Source organism: Candida oxycetoniae (assembly GCF_023343755.2).
Source record: "Candida oxycetoniae strain CBS 10844 chromosome Unknown scaffold3, whole genome shotgun sequence".
Classification (NCBI taxonomy): domain Eukaryota; kingdom Fungi; phylum Ascomycota; class Pichiomycetes; order Serinales; family Debaryomycetaceae; genus Lodderomyces; species Lodderomyces oxycetoniae.
The window spans coordinates 464,181-481,543 of record NW_026055368.1 but is presented as its reverse complement, the minus strand read 5'-3'; the positions used below and the strand labels follow the sequence as shown (position 1 = coordinate 481,543).

The window sequence follows — 17,363 nt, the reverse complement described above, 5'->3', positions numbered from 1 at the left end:
CGGAAGGGAATGGAATAAGTAGAAGGCAGTAAAAGCTTTTTTTATGTTTTCTCTATACATTATTATCCATAACAGTTACATGATATCTTGGGTCACTTGAATCGAACAAATGACTTTGCCCACGCAACTCATTCAAACTCTCACTAGTGGAACGTCTCGGTCCCTTTCGTTTATCTATAAAATCGTTAACATTAGTTAAAACTCTTCCCAAAAGGTTCTGGCCTCCATCGAGAGGGCCAGCGGTCAATGTAGCCACACGGCCCAAAGTCCCCGTTCTTTCCAAAGTGTGATGTCTATTGATGGCATGATTTTCTTGCAACTTATCATATTTTTTCATCTCGGCATCAGGTAACATTATAGCTCGATCTATCGCATATGGTAAGCCTCTATGCCTTCCTCGAATCATCATGGCTATAATCACAAGCTTAGAAATAACATTGAACTTCCCACTTAACGAGGTGTTTACATCTGAATAACCAAGTGACATCCCAACAGTACCATAAGCACTAATGATTTCAAAAAGTATGGGGAAAATTTGGAAACGCAAATCTTGTTTTTGTAACTTCTTCCCCTCTGCGATACAAATTATAAATAAACCAAGGAAAATATACCACAAATCGTATGAGAGCTGGTTACGTAAATGGGCACCAACATAATTTGATGGTGCTTCTTCATCGGCTTCTTTTTTCCCCTCTTCTGGTGCGTAAACACCTAAACTTTGCTCTTCATAAACATTGGTCCTTCTCACTGATATGGCAATTGGAAGAACGGAGATATACATCATGATCAAGTAACTAACAAGTGTAGCCCCGTGCAATTGCGACAAATCCATGATTGAAAACCCCGCTGTTCTAGTGCAAAAGGCTTGATACAATCCGTTCAAGACTCTATATCCCATTGGAATACCATCAAACATTGCATTTTTCAAATCCAAAATGCAAAAAATAACTAAATCAAACCCGTTGAGTACCACCAAAATGAAAAACAACCACCATGTAGGAACCAGCGGGAACAACAATGTGAAACAACGACGTGGATGGTCCAATAGAAACCCTAAAGATTCCTTGTATAAAGATAAGGGTTTTGCAACTTTGAACATTACCCATATTATGAACCGAAGAAAGACAGGAAACCCAGTGTTACCAATAACAATCAAAAACGAGCTTATCACCTGGACAAATGCATTTTGATTGAATGAGTTCATCGAGTTTGCTGTTAGTGTAAATCCCAAGTCATTGAAAGAAGAGTTTGCGGTAAAGAAAGCCCACCATCCAGGTACTATAGCCTGATTATTTAACATGCTTCTATAATTGGGCATACAGTAAACCCAAATCAAAAACATGATTGCAGATACCAAATGAAACCCGATATAGTACGTCACAATAATCTTGATTAACAACTTTACGGCTCTGTACTCAATTCCGCCTAGTTCCTCCTTCTGCTCTTCAGTCATTTTGATAAAAGTGGAGTTTCTTCCAACTGTTGGAGTCCAGGATAAATAATTCCCGCTCATAGTCCTGGAAAGCCCATTTGTCGAGGTAGTGACTGCATCCGACTCATTGCTGTGAACATTGCTAAGCGATCCTTCTTGATGTGACTGAGATATGGATAAACTTGGTGTCATGATTCTTCGAATGTCAAAGTGTTTCTTGTTGTTGTTGTTGTTGTTGTGATTTTTCTTCTTCTTCTTCTTCGTTCTCCTATGAGCACTTGGTCTTATTGCTTCATTTTCGTCAAAAATAATCTTGCTATTTCTCTTTACTTCTTGATCTTTATTAGAATTAAAACCCCGCGGCTCGGGCAAAGTAAATACTGATGCGTTTGCGCGTGCATGTGGAAGTCGCGACTCATCTTCTTCATCATTTTCATCATAATATGCATTATTTTCAGTGTCCTCATTATCGGTCACCACCGCATTTTCATGATCATTTTCATTCTTAAAATCAAAATCGGATCCTCCTCCTTCGTCATCAGCATCATCCTCAGAATGAAAAGGCCCGTTATGTTCTGAATCAATTGACTCATCGTCATCATCGTCATCATCGTCATCATCATCATCATCTTCTTCTTCTTCATCGTCAAAGTCGCTAGACATACCAGAAAATCTTCTCATGGTAAATGACTTTTTCAACTTGTGAGTCCATGGACTATAATGTTTCGTGGCATTAGCGCCTCCTTGCAACCACTTTCTTTTTTTCAAAGGTTCTCTAAACTGTAACAGATGAGGACTTGGTTTTTTGGTAAAAATCTCTTTATGGCTGTCGGAATTTTCAACCTCATTCGGCGGTTTGATCACAAGTATATCATCATCTTCCTCTCCCTCTCCTTCATCGTCATCATCTTCATTGTTGTTGTTATTATTGTTATTATTATTATTATTATTATTAGTAGTAGTAGTATTGTTATTGTCATTATTGTCATTATCAAGGTGCCTGTTTCTATAGTGATGGGGACCGGTTTGGCGATCTATATTAGTATTGTTGTCGTTGTTATGACCAAAGGATCGTCGACTTCTTGTTGGTGAGCTTATATTTAAGAATTGTATACTATTCTTATTCTTTTTATGTTTTTCTTCCTCCTTTAGCATGTTTATTGATCTCAACATATCTTCTGGATCAACTGACTTTCGCCTCCGTGGATGTGGTAAAGCACCAAACTTAATGCCGTGGGCTTGAGCCTGATTCTTTTCAAAACCCAGGTTCTTTTCGTGATATTTTTCCTTGCTCTTATTGTCCTTGTCATCAGCATCAGCATCATCATCATCATCATCATCATCTGATGGCTCGGAGTAGTGTGTAACAGTGTTGTAGCCATTAGTGGCAGCGCTAGCGTGCAGCTGATGGTGGTGGTGGTTTTTCAGTGTTGATGATTGAGGAGATTCTGTCTCGTCTTGTTTCTCATAAATGCCCAATTTCTTATTGTTTGTTGTGTTGACCTTGGTAGAGTTCAACATGGAGGAGTTATTAGTTCGTTGTCTAGCCAAAGTTGCGTGCTTTCTCATATTAAAGTCCTGACGCGATTTCTCCTTGATATTGTCAAAGTGACGTTCAAAGTAATATAATCTAACAAACAACAAGGATCCGTGTATGAATATTGGTGTTGTTAAGGATGCAAGGAGATAAATGATGATTTGCTGGTAGAGGGAAATATCATTGAGATCAACGGTGTTTAGGCCTGCTTGAGTTGATGCGCCGCTTGTGAGGAATAGGATATCGATATATTTTGCCGACTTGACAGGGTAAACCAAGATAGAGCCAATGATAGCACATGTTATGATATAGAAATAGTGTACTGCCCGGAAATTTGGCAACACTATTTTGGCCCAAGGGTAAATCACCGAGACAAGATGATGAATAAAGTTGCGTATATGTAGACCAAACTCAAAATGAATATTCCCTCGCTTTAGACGTTTGTATATCTTGATAATATTACTATTCATGATATTTCTATAGTTACAGCTTCATTTAAGGAAGGGAAGAAAAAGAAGAAGAAAAAGAAAAAGAAGAAGAAGAAGAAGAAAACAAGAAGGGGCGGGGGGGGAAAAAAGGTGTTGCCTGTTTCCTGTGTAACTCAACTTTCCAAAGGATCAGCCACGCAACTGCCTAACTTGCCAAATCGTCAAACCAAGCTGCCAGGGTTATTTGTAAGGTCCACTAGATACTGCTATATTTGGTTGCTAAAATTAACTATGTGAGACTCAATTGATTCTTTTTTTCCTTGGCATAAAAGTACACCCTAGAGGAATGTAACACTATCGAGCAACACTATCGAGCAACACTATCGAGCAACACTATCGAGCAACACTATCGAGCAGAGCGAGATAGTGTTGCAACACCATGTAGCACTATCGAATAGACACTATTGAGCAGAGCGAGATAGTGGAGCAACATTTAGTAGACACTATCGAGTAGACACTATCGAGTAAACACTATCGAGTAAACACTATCGAGTAAACACTATCGAGCAACACTATCGAGTAAACACTAGCTTGTTACAACACTATCGAGCAGAGCGGGAAGCAACACCATGTAGCTTAATTATTGGTATATGTAGTTGGTTAATTCAGAGAATAGGTGGCTGTATGTAGAAGAGAGTTGAGATATAGTATTACTCAACTATCTTGTATATGCTTTCGTTTCAATTGAATTTGCAACCAAAAAAACAAAAAACACGAGCAATACTATGAGCAACACTTAGTAAACACTATCGAGTAAACACTATCGAGTAGACACTATCGAGTAGACACTATCGAGCAACACTTTGTATCGAGCAACACTACAAACCGTGTAATCAATATTATTACACGGTTTGTCGTATATTTTAATATAGTTTATTAGTTATAATTAGTCTTGTATATACATAGACAAATAGGTACTAGATGAAATATCCTCATTGACTTCCCCCGCTGCATTTGCAGCGGGGTATAATGCACATAAAGTCTATAGAACAAATATGATTTTACTATTCAATCTTAATAAGATTGATTATTATAGAATAAAGTTGTAGTAGGTATATTGATTTAGATTGTCCTCTGTTTGATTGGTATATCAACACTATTGAGTAGATACTATTGAGTAGACACTATTGAGTAGATACTACCGAGTAGATACTATTGAGTAGATACTATTGAGTAGACACTATTGAGTAGACACTATTGAGTAGATACTACCGAGTAGATACTACCGAGTAGATACTACCGAGTAGATACTATTGAGTAGATACTATTGAGTAGATACTACCGAGTAGACACTACCGAGCAACACCGTGTAGCTTAATTAATATAGAAAAGAGTTGTGAACACCATCGATTAGTAATATAATGATTTTCTTTTGGTTATAAAGGTCAGAATGATTATTGGTATATAGAAAAGATGTTTCACTATTGAGCAAAGCGAGATAATGGAGCACACTAGCTTGTTACAACACTGTTTCGCTCTAGATAGTGGAGCACACTTACTGCCACCAACACTATCTCGCTCTCGCTAGTGGAGCACATTGACTAGCTTGTTACAACACTATCGAGCAAAGCGAGATAGTGTTGCTCGACAGTGGACTAGCTTGTTACAGCACTATCGAGCAAAGCGAGATAGTGTTGCTCGACAGTGTTGCTCGATAGTGGACTAGCTTGTCACAACACTATCGAGCAGAGCGAGATAGTGTTGCTCAACAGTGTTGCTCGATAGTGGACTAGCTTGTTACAACACTATCTCGCTCTGTTCGATAGTGTTGAAAGTGTTGCTCGATAGTGGACTAGCTTGTTACAACACTATCTCGCTCTGCTCGATAGTGTTGAAAGTGTTGCTCGACAGTGGACTAGCTTGTCACAACACTATCTCGCTCTGCTCGATAGTGTTGAAAGTGTTGCTCGATAGTGGACTAGCTTGTTACAACACTATCTCGCTCTGCTCGATAGTGTTGAAAGTGTTGCTCGACAGTGGACTAGCTTGTCACAACACTATCTCGCTCTGCTCGATAGTGTTGAAAGTGTTGCTCGACAGTGTTGCTAGTGTCGCTTTATGCAAGTAAAATGACGTATCCAACTGCAAGTTGAAATAATTGAGAAATCTCGCTTTGTTTTCAATACAAAATTTCCATTACATTTAAGCTAAAAAGAAACATTAAAATAATCACAAAATTGTTACAACTAAAGGTTTAATTCCACAAAGGTTGACGTAATCTCTTTAATTGCATCAAAGTTGATGTAATCATTTCAACAGAATGGTTGTGTAATCATTTCAATTGCATTAACTTCTTTTACACTATAGAGCAGAGCGAGATAGTGTTATTAGTCAGTAGCTTGTTACAACACTATAGAGCAGAGCGAGATAGTGGACTAGCTTGTTACAACACTATCTCGCTTTGCTCGATAGTGTTGCTCGATAGTGTTGCTCGATAGTGGACTAGCTTGTTACAACACTATCTCGCTTTGCTCGATAGTGTTGATAGTGTTTTAGTTTTTTCTATAAAATTAAAATTCAACCGTTGCGCATATATTATACACTCCCTATTTCATGCCTTCTATTAACTAGTATAAATACTTTAAAATCCCCTTAACTTATAATTCTATTTAATCAATGAATAGAATATATTATTTTACTATTATTCTCTCTCTCTCTCTCTCTTAGTAAGCAGTACCATTTATTCCCCATACCACCGTTTCCACCACTCCCTGCTATTTATTCTGTTAACCAGAATACTCTGTGGTAAGTAAAAACTTTAATATTTTTTTAAAATGAGCTCTCTATAGTTAAAACATCATCCTATTTCATTATCACACCTTATTTGATTATCTCAATGTTTCTCCACTATCAAAACTCTCTTCTCGATAGTGTTGCCATATTTACTTGATCAATCTTGGATTAGCTCAATGTTTCTTCACTATCAACACTATCTCGCTCTGCTCAATAGTGTTGCACCAGTTTACCGCTTTGCTCAATAGTCATACACCAGTTTACCGCTTCCATTTTTCAATCTTTCTCATCTGCGCGCGATGAGATGAGCTCAAAAGAAAAAAAAAAAAAAAAAAAAAGAAAAAAAGAAGGAACCTAAAGAGATTTGATACAAGGAGAAAGTGAAAAATTGTCTTGCAGGTTTTATTAAACCTTCTTCAAACCCCCACTAGACTTGCTAAAACGCCGATAATCTCTATAAAACATAATTCAACACCACTAAAAACCAATCAAATACCACTAAAAACCGGCAAAAAATCACTAAAGTTCAGCCACGTTCATCAAATCATCACCAAAGCTCATTAAAGACGCACTTTTTTTCAATAAAAAGTTGTCTTTTTCTGTTTAACAACTCTATAAATCCCGATTTTACTAACTTTCAAACTACTAGTTGATTGTCCCCCCCCCTCAATCTCAGTAGAATCATCGATTTCAGTAGAATTAAGGAAAATTCATAATGGTCAAACCTTCTGTTCCAATATGTCCACCAATGGACAGTACCGGTGACAGATTAATGACTTTGGAAACGCAAGATGGTGTAGCATTGCAAGGTTATTCATTTGGTGCCGAAGTACCAGTAGCCGGTGAAGTGGTTTTTCAAACAGGTATGGTTGGTTATCCCGAATCAATTACTGATCCATCGTACGAAGGCCAAATCTTAGTAATCACTTATCCCTTGGTCGGCAATTATGGTGTTCCAGATAGAGAGGTAGAGGACAATGACTATTTTCCGGCATTACCTAAATATTTCGAATCTAATAGAATCCATATTGCCGGTTTGGTTGTTGCACATTATACCGAGAAATACTCACATTTCTTAGCCAAGTCATCATTGGGTCAATGGTTAAAGGAACAAAATATCCCAGCTATTTATGGTATTGATACCAGAGCTTTAACAAAAAGATTAAGAGAAAAAGGCTCAACCTTGGGTAGATTGGCTTTACAGAAAGCCGGTACTATAACTGAACAAATCATTGCCGACAATTCTGGTAACTGGGAACAGTATTTCGATATCCCCAAATATGATGATCCAAACGTTAAGAATTTGGTTGCTAAAGTATCAACTAAAAAGCCTGTTTTGTATTCACCGAAAGAAAATGTCAAATTGAGAAAGGATGGAAAGCCTATTAGAATTGTTGCAGTTGATGTTGGTATGAAATACAATCAAATTAGATGTTTTGTTAGAAGAGGTGTTGAACTATTAGTTGTTCCATGGGACTATGACTTTACGAAAGATGATTATGACGGTTTATTTATTTCAAACGGTCCAGGTGATCCTGCGATTATGGATGAAACAGTAAAAGTTTTGGAAAAAGTGTTGAATGAGGCCAAGACTCCTGTTTTTGGTATTTGTCTCGGTCATCAATTATTGGCTAGAGCTTCAGGTGCCTCTACATTGAAATTGAAATTTGGTAATCGTGGTCATAATATTCCATGTACATCCACCATATCAGGTAGGTGTTACATCACTTCTCAAAATCATGGGTATGCAGTTGATGCGTCGAGTTTGACTAATGGTTGGAAGGAGTTGTTTGTAAATGCCAACGATGGTTCCAATGAAGGTATTTATCACGAAACTAAGCCTTTTTTTTCTGTTCAGTTCCATCCAGAGTCTACACCAGGTCCCAGAGATACAGAATTCTTGTTTGACGTGTTCATCAATGCTGTTGCTGACTACAACAAGACTGGAGTTTATAAACAAGTGGAGTTCCCTGGTGGCGAGTTGAAACAAAATTTGACTGCTCACCCAAGAGTTGACGTTAAGAAAGTATTGGTTTTGGGATCGGGAGGATTGTCAATTGGCCAAGCAGGTGAGTTTGATTACTCGGGTTCACAGGCTATTAAGGCTTTGAAAGAAGAAGGCATTTATACGGTGTTGATAAATCCCAATATTGCCACTATTCAAACCTCAAAAGGTTTAGCAGACAAGGTTTACTTTTTACCAGTCAACCCGGACTTTGTGCGCAAGGTGATCAAGCACGAGCGTCCCGATGGTATTTACTGTACATTTGGTGGCCAAACTGCTTTGAGTGTTGGTATTGCGTTGAAAGACGAGTTTGAAGAATTGGGCGTTAAAGTTTTGGGTACTCCGATTGATACTATTATCACTACCGAGGATAGAGAATTATTTGCTAGTGCAATGGCAGAGATTGGAGAGAAATGTGCAAGATCTGAAGCTTGTAACAATGTTCAAGAAGCAATTGACGCCGCTAATGCCATAGGATATCCGTTAATTGTGAGAGCAGCTTTTGCGTTGGGTGGTTTAGGATCTGGGTTTGCTGATAATGAACAAGAGTTGGTTTCATTGTGTAATAAAGCTTTTGCAACATCCCCTCAAGTTTTGGTGGAAAGATCCATGAAAGGTTGGAAAGAAGTTGAATACGAAGTTGTTCGTGATGCTTTTGACAACTGTATCACCGTTTGTAATATGGAGAACTTTGATCCATTGGGTATCCACACTGGTGACTCTATTGTCGTTGCTCCATCTCAAACATTGTCTGATGAAGACTATAACATGTTGAGAACCACGGCTGTTAATGTGATTAGACATTTGGGTGTCGTTGGTGAATGTAACATTCAATACGCATTAAACCCCTTTTCAAAAGATTATTGTATTATCGAAGTCAATGCTAGATTATCGCGTTCCTCGGCTTTGGCATCCAAGGCAACTGGATACCCTTTGGCATATACTGCAGCTAAACTAGGCTTAAACATTCCATTGAACAAAGTGCAAAACAAAGTCACAGAATCAACTTGTGCCTGTTTTGAGCCATCGTTGGATTACGTTGTTGTTAAAATTCCAAGATGGGATTTGAAGAAATTTACTCGTGTTTCTGCTTTGTTGTCATCCTCAATGAAATCGGTTGGTGAAGTTATGTCGATTGGAAGAACATTTGAAGAGGCTATCCAAAAGGCAATAAGGTCAACCGACTATCATAATTTGGGGTTCAATAAAACAGCAGCTTTAATGTCTATAGACATTGACCAAGAGTTACAAACACCTTCTGATCAACGTTTGTTTGCCATTGCCAATGCATTATCAGATGGATATTCTGTTGATAAAGTATGGAGATTAACAAATATTGACCAATGGTTTTTACACAAATTGGAAGGTTTGATCAAGTTTGGTGACAAGATTGCAAGTTATGGCAAAAAGGAAAACTTGCCCGTGTCCATTATTAGACAAGCAAAACAATTAGGATTTGAAGATAGACAAATTGCCAAGTTTGTTGACAGTAATGAGGTTGCCATAAGAAGATTGAGAAAGGATGCTGGCGTTATTCCATTTGTTAAACAAATTGACACAGTTGCAGCAGAGTTCCCGGCTTTTACAAACTATTTGTACGTTACTTACAATGCCGACTCTTCGGATGTTTCGTTTGATGATCATGGAGTGACTGTGTTGGGATCAGGTGTCTACAGGATTGGTTCATCTGTGGAATTTGATTGGTGCGCAGTTAGAGCCATTAGAACATTGCGTGAAAATAACATAAAAACAATTATGATCAACTACAATCCAGAAACCGTTTCTACGGATTACGATGAGGCTGATAGATTGTACTTTGAAACTATCAACTTGGAAAGAGTATTGGACATTTATGAATTGGAGCAATCTGCCGGTATCATCATATCTATGGGTGGTCAAACTTCTAACAACATTGCTTTACCATTATACAGACAAAATGTAAAAATTTTGGGCACTTCGCCAGAAATGATTGATTCAGCTGAAAATAGATACAAATTTTCTAGAATGTTGGATAAAATTGGAGTGGACCAACCAGCATGGAAGGAGTTAACATCTATTGATGAAGCCGAAGATTTTGCAAGCAAGGTTGGCTACCCGGTCTTAGTTCGTCCATCATACGTTTTGTCAGGGGCTGCTATGAACACAGTGTACTCAGAGGACGATTTGGCATCATACTTGACACAAGCTGTTGATGTTTCTCCTGATTACCCAGTAGTCATCACCAAGTATATTGAAAATGCCAAGGAAATTGAAATGGATGCTGTTGCCAAAGACGGTAAAATGATTATGCATGTGGTTTCTGAGCATGTTGAGAATGCTGGAGTGCACTCTGGTGATGCTACTTTAATTGTTCCACCACAAGATTTGGACCCGGAAACCGTTCGTAGAATAGTTGAGGCTACTGCAAAGATTGGTAAAGCTTTAGACATCACTGGTCCTTACAATATTCAATTTATTGCAAAAGACAATGATATCAAAGTTATTGAATGTAATGTGAGAGCATCGAGATCTTTCCCATTCGTTTCCAAGGTTGTTGGAGTTGATTTGATTGAAATGGCTACAAAGGCCATTATGGATTTGCCACTTACTGCCTATCCTGGTGAAAGACTACCTGAAGATTACTGTGCTGTTAAAGTACCACAATTTTCTTTCTCAAGATTGGCTGGAGCCGATCCAGTGCTCGGTGTTGAAATGGCTTCTACTGGTGAAGTTGCCACTTTTGGTAAAAACAAATATGAGGCGTATTTGAAATCCTTGCTTTCAACTGGTTTCAAATTACCCAAAAAGAATATATTGTTCTCGATAGGTTCCTATAAGGAGAAACAAGAGTTGTTGCCAAGTATCGCTAAATTAAACGAATTGGGCTATAAAATCTTTGCCACTGCCGGTACTGCAGATTTCCTCAAAGAACATGATATTCCTGTACACTACTTAGAGGTATTGAGCAAGGAAGAAGACCAAAAATCAGAATACTCATTAACTCAACATTTGGCAAATAACTTGATAGATTTGTATGTCAATTTGCCTTCATCCAATAGATTCCGTCGTCCAGCTTCATACATGTCTAAAGGTTACGAGTCTCGTAGAATGGCTGTTGACTATGCTATCCCATTGGTGACCAATGTGAAGAATGCTAAATTGTTAGTGGAAGCAATTGCAAGAAACATATCTCTTGAAGTGTCAAACAAAGACGCCCAAACCTCACATGGAACGTCAATATTACCTGGGCTTATTAATATCACATCGTTTGTAACCACATTGAATGATTTTGAGAAAACCACATTGGAATCATTGGCCGCCGGTTTTACCTTTAATGCGTTTTTGCCACATACTCAAACTGGTGCTGCTGTTACCGATTTTAGGTCTTTGGTTGATGCCATTGATCAAGCAGGGGCTGATGCTTATACTGACTATTCGATTTCCATTGCGGCTTCAGAGACTAATGCACAGAGCGTATTGGATGCTGCGGAAAATGCAGGTGCTTTATACATTCCATTCAACGATATCGATGGATCTAAAATTTCAGCAATTAGTGCTCATTTTGCATCTTGGCCACAAAACAAGCCTATTATCACAGATGCCAAATCAACAGACTTGGCATCGGTGCTTTTATTGGCTTCATTACATAGTAGATCGGTCCATATCACAGGTGTTTTATCTAAAGAAGACTTGGACTTGATTTTGATGACAAAGAATAAAGGGTTAGCTGTCACATGCGATGTTGCTGTATTGGCGTTGTTCCTTTCAACTGATGAGTTGAACTTCCCATTTTTGCCAACAAAGAGCGACCAGGACTACTTATGGGAACACTTGGCTGATATTGATTGCTTTTCAATTGGTGTTTTGCCTTACCTAGTAGCCAAAGCTTGTAACGAAAACATCACTCCAGGATTAGGAATAAGTGAGACAATTCCATTATTGTTGACTGCTGTGAACAAGGGCAAAATCACGATTGCTGATATCGTTGAGAAGTTTCACACTAATCCAGCTAAAATATTCAGTATTCCTAAACAAGACGCACAGGTTGTTATAGATTTGGACAGATATTCGGAAACTAAACCTGTTTTTCCAGGTTTTACAGACTTGAAATTGAGAGGAGTAATTGAAAGGGTATCATTCCATGGCGAAACGGTTTGCTTGGATGGCAATGTATTAGCTGATGCAGCACTAGGTAAGAACGAGGTGGCATCAAAATCCAGATTCAATAATTTCACATCTGTTCCAGTTTCTCCTATATTGAGTCAAAAGAGAGTTTCATTCTCATCCTTGCGTCGCCCTTCACTTGCACCAGAAAGTCCTGATATTCAACCTGCTGCATTTGAGAGACTTGGTTCTGAATTGGTTTCACAGCCTGTTGCTGGTTCGTTGGGTGAAATTGCTGCTTTGAATGATTACATTAGAAGAAAGAATACATTCTTGAGGAATAACATTTTATCAGTCAAAGATATCACAAGAGCAGATTTGCATTCTTTATTCGCAGTTGCTCAAGAGATGAGACTTGCAGTCGAAAGACAAGGTGTTTTGGATATCTTAAAGGGAAGGGTTTTGGCAACAATGTTTTACGAGCCATCCACTAGGACTTCAGCGTCATTTGATGCTGCTATGCAAAGATTAGGTGGTAGAGTTATTGCCGTTGACTCACATTCATCATCTGTCAAAAAGGGTGAAACCTTGCAAGACACAATCAGGACTTTGTCGTGCTATGCCGATGCAGTTGTTTTGAGACATCCAAAAGAAGAGAGTGCCGATATTGCTGCTAAATACTCACCTTTACCAATCATCAATGCCGGCAACGGCTCTAAAGAACACCCAACACAAGCCATGCTAGATTTATTCACAATTAGGGAGGAATTGGGAACAGTGAATGGTATTACTGTTACCTTCATGGGTGATTTGAAATACGGCAGACCCGTTCACTCTTTAGTGCAATTATTGCGCCATTATCATGTTAGAGTGCAGTTAGTTGCTCCAAAAGAGTTGCAAATACCTATTGAAATTAGAGAGTTATTGATTGAGAACAATATGTTGGTTGTTGAATCTGAAGAGTTGACAAAGGATATAATCGCCAGATCGGATGTTTTGTACTGTACAAGGGTACAAGAGGAAAGGTTCGAGGACAAGGAGCAATACCAGCGGTTGAAGGATACATACATTGTTGACAATAAGATCTTGAGTGATGCTAAGCAGCATATGTGTGTTATGCACCCATTGCCCAGAACTAATGAAATTAGAGAAGAAGTAGATTTTGATCAGAGAGCAGCGTACTTTAGACAAATGAAACATGGATTATTCATAAGAATGGCTTTATTAGCAATGGTAATTGGAGTTGATTTTTGAATTGAAAAAATGAAAACAAAAAACAAACAGATTGAAAAAAAAAAAACAAAAAAATAAAAGAGATTCTAGAGCTTATAACTTTATATCAAGTTTTTTTTCTTTCATGAAAGGTTATGGAAATATTGGTATCTTGGGGGAGATATCAAGTGACACATTAGTGACCGTTTGAATTCTTGTACAGTTTTATAAACATTTTGTTAAGTAAAGAAAAAGAGAGATATTATTACTAGTTGTACTTTTTAACTCTAGGTCTTACCACATCGTGATTATCTTCGTTGTTGGAAGTTTCTTTGTTATACTGTGGAAAGTTCCTCAATGAAGATGCTGCCACCTCTGCATATGAAGGTCTATATTCTTCTCTGTGATTCTCTTGCACCTCCGAAATGACGGCTTGTACATATTCACTGATTTCTCCATTTCGATTAACTTCTTGATTCAGGCCTTCGAAATCGGTTTGCCTTCTTCTTCTTCTTTTCGATTGACGACCATCTTCATTTTCAGTGATTCTGGAATCAGGGGTACACTTTTCGCAGTTTTTGACAACCACTCCCATGGTCTCCTTGATTCTTGGCCAGTAATATTTGTCAGTAACTAATGTGGTGCCTTTGTTTATACCGCAATGGCCATTATTTTGGTGTATTACTTGACAAATTCTTGATTGCTGATCTGATTCAGCAACCACTTCTTTACCCTTGAACATGAGTTTCCCCTTTTCAATATAATACTTGATGGCTCCCGCACGTAGTCGCGCTTTTTCCTGTCTATCTGCAGTTGCAGGGTACTTGCCTGTTTCTAAGAAATATTTTATTTTATCGAATCGGTAAGCGCTTGATTCGATGTTGGATTTGCTCACCAAATCTCTTCCATATATTATCGCATCAACCGGAGAATCGTAGTTTCTGACATATGCTGCACCGGTGATTTTTCCAATCCTCTTAAAATTCATTGATTCCCACAACTTTCTAGCTGCTGCATTACTCTCAAAAACAAGATTAAAAATGGTGTAAGTGTAATCTAACTTGGGTGCCCATTGGAAAAAACAGTCAGTCAAGGTTCGGCCTATACCTTTTCCCCTGATACCTGCATTAACCAAGAACTCAGCCGTGCAAATATGAGAACATCTTCTTCCTGGGTAGTTTTGTTTGATATAAAAAGCTCCTAAACACTCTTTTTCCCACTCTCTATCATCTTCGTCCAAATTTGGGACATCACCAAGGCACATAATACCAACAAATGAGGACTCGAACCAATAGCTTACAAACCCTTCAATAGATAGCGGATCAAAAAATGGTAATGTTTCCCCTCTCTCTATTTCCATGTTGTACTCCTCACATAGAAAGTTCAAAAGACCGAATGGGACCCTAGTGTAGGTCGATATGGGGTAAATGGTTGCAGTTGTGACCCCGTCTTTTAACAAGATGGTATATCTGTCATTTATAACACTTTTTGCTTGGTCGATATTGGTATTTCTATGCTTATTGCTGGTGTGGTTTGTAGAGTTATCAAAATGCGTTACTAAAGAGTTTCCATGTTTCTGCTTTGAGCGTATTTTATTATCGTATTCGTTCATAACCATAGAGTAGAAGCATTTGGATAGCAAAACTCAAAAGTAAAAATGAAGTGGTATAGCAAAACTCAAAAGTAAAGATGAAGTGGTATAGTGTAGTATTGATCTACACAATTTTCTATGATCCATTTTTGTTTTGTTGAACTTGTTCTTCTTGCCGCCACATAAAATGCGGCTTTTAAAGCCACCAGCTTTCTCAACGGCACATCACATCACATCACATCTATTATATATACATTATTACATGGGAGAGACTCTCTAGCAAAGCAAGATAGTGGAGCAACACTTTTGTAGAGATTCCACTGGAAAAAAGGGGTGGAAGAAAGAGCCTTTTAAAGCCTTTTAGGGCTATCTTTTTGCACCCATTTACAATACTTTGTATTGTAACAAACTAGAGTATTGTAACAAGATAGTAGGTACTGCTTCACTATCTCGCTCCGCTCGATAGTAGACCTAGTTGCTAGCTAGTTGGTTGCAAATCCTTTCCAAAAATATAAGCGCCGACCAATTTGTTGGAACCTTTCAACACCGCAACGTTCTTTACATATCCGATTCTCTCAAAACCGAGGGCATCCCAAATTTTCAAACTTGCCTGATTAGTTTCAAAAACAAGATTAAAAACAGAATAAACGTAACCTAATTGTGGTGCAATCTCCAAATACTTTCCACCCAACTCCTTACCCAAACCTAATCCTCTTTTGACATGGTTTACCACGAATCCCGCGTTGCAAACATGGGAGCAACGACCTATATAGTTTGGCTTAACATAGAAGGTACCCAAAAATAAGTCATTCCATTGGTTAACTGTGAGATCTTGTAAATTTGCATCTTTCAATGAGGTGAATTTTCCATCGATTAGTATGGATGCGAAATGGTGAAACCAATAATTTTCAAATTCGTCAACTGCTTTTGGTGCTACATGGGGGTATGTCTGGCCCTCTTCTATTATAAAGTTAAACTCTATACAAAGTACCTTGATTAAATTTCGGGGAACTAGTGACGAATTGTGGATATTGAACAATGTAACAGGCTTGCCGCTTCTCTCAAGATTAAAGTTGATAACTGGAGTTTTAACCTTGGGAGTAGCATCAAAGTTTTCCTTTGCAAAGGGTAAACCCTTGACTAGTTGATATACAGAATCGCCTTCCATAACAATACTATCGAGCGACACTATCATGCAACACTATCGAGCAAAGCGAGATAGTGGAGCACCACTGACTGCCACGCACGCTATCGAGCTCCACCAACGAGCATAGCGAGATAGTGGGGCAACACTTGGTAGCATGTTCGGAAAAGAAAAAGAAATGGTAATTAGGGCTTATTTTCCTAATTTGGAATTTGCGTAATATTTGTAGACACTATGGAGCAGAGCAAGACAGTGTCGGTCGATAGTGTCGGTCGACAGTGTCAGTCGCGATCAGTACTCCACTATCTCGCTTCGCTCAATAGTGTCGCTTCGCTCAATAGTGTCGCTTCGCTCAATAGTGTCGCTTCGCTCAATAGTGTCGCTTCGCTCAATAGTGTCGCTTCGCTCAATAGTGTCGCTTCGCTCAATAGTGTCGCTTCGCTCGATAGTTTCGCGGTCGTTTGTTGCACACGGGTTTGATTAGATCTTTCCCCCTGAGAAATAAATCTTAAAAGTCGGTGAAAAGTGTGATTACAAGTTAAGCAGAGCGAGATAGTGGAGCACAACACTTACCAGCAACACTATCGAGTAGAACGAGCTAGTGGAGCAGCGCTGACGGGTTTGGACACTAGCTCGCCTTGCTCGCTAGTGGAGCAGTTAAAACAATAAGCAGGCTCTCAAATTGACACTAAGCGCTCTACTATCTCGCTCTGCTCAATAGTAGAGCACCATTGACTAGTGACAGTTTTACTTGAACAATAAATTATTTCAACAAATTTTTCCAAAAACAATCCACTTGAAAAACTGCTACTGGCCATCTCTATTCTCTTCTACATACCATGGCTCTCCTTGTACCATGGCTCTCTTTATATCATGTTTCTCCTCATATCTTGACTCTCCTCACCACATGACTCTCCTCACAACAGAGTCAAACCCGTCGGTGACAGTCAGTACTGCTCTACTCTCTCGCTTCGCTTGAAAGTCAGTACTGCTCTACTCTCTCGCTTCGCTTGATAGTGCCTTTGGTCTTCCTCATCGGTGTAAATTTTTGTTCCTGCATATAACTCGACTCGTAGCCTTTTCTTTTCTCCTGTCGATGGAATGATAAAGGTTTAAAGATCCCTCCCTTCACCTTGAT

General features: G+C 38.7%; 4 protein-coding genes across 4 annotated transcripts; 1 reads left to right on the top strand and 3 right to left on the bottom strand. All coding sequences in view use genetic code 12, as the record gives it.

Annotated features, from left to right (window-relative positions):
* Window positions 1–52: 52 nt before the first annotated feature.
* TRK1 (Trk1p) lies at window positions 53–3,439 on the bottom strand (the record flags this gene model as incomplete). The annotated part of the gene is made up of 1 exon (XM_049322402.1): window positions 53–3,439. The coding sequence occupies one exon, from the start codon at window positions 3,437–3,439 to the stop codon at window positions 53–55; it is 3,387 nt and encodes a 1,128-aa protein (XP_049181820.1).
* Window positions 3,440–6,905: 3,466 nt separating this feature from the next.
* Window positions 6,906–13,532, top strand: URA2 (bifunctional carbamoylphosphate synthetase/aspartate transcarbamylase; the record flags this gene model as incomplete). The annotated part of the gene is made up of 1 exon (XM_049322401.1): window positions 6,906–13,532. One exon carries the CDS (start codon window positions 6,906–6,908, stop codon window positions 13,530–13,532), a length of 6,627 nt encoding a protein of 2,208 aa, XP_049181819.1.
* A 226-nt stretch (window positions 13,533–13,758) lies between these two features.
* Window positions 13,759–15,102, bottom strand: SPT10 (Spt10p; the record flags this gene model as incomplete). Its single annotated transcript, XM_049322400.1, has 1 exon — window positions 13,759–15,102. One exon carries the CDS (start codon window positions 15,100–15,102, stop codon window positions 13,759–13,761), a length of 1,344 nt encoding a protein of 447 aa, XP_049181818.1.
* A 457-nt stretch (window positions 15,103–15,559) lies between these two features.
* On the bottom strand, window positions 15,560–16,276 carry KGF56_001291 (uncharacterized protein; the record flags this gene model as incomplete). Its single annotated transcript, XM_049322399.1, has 1 exon — window positions 15,560–16,276. The coding sequence occupies one exon, from the start codon at window positions 16,274–16,276 to the stop codon at window positions 15,560–15,562; it is 717 nt and encodes a 238-aa protein (XP_049181817.1).
* Between the last annotated feature and the right edge of the window lie 1,087 nt (window positions 16,277–17,363).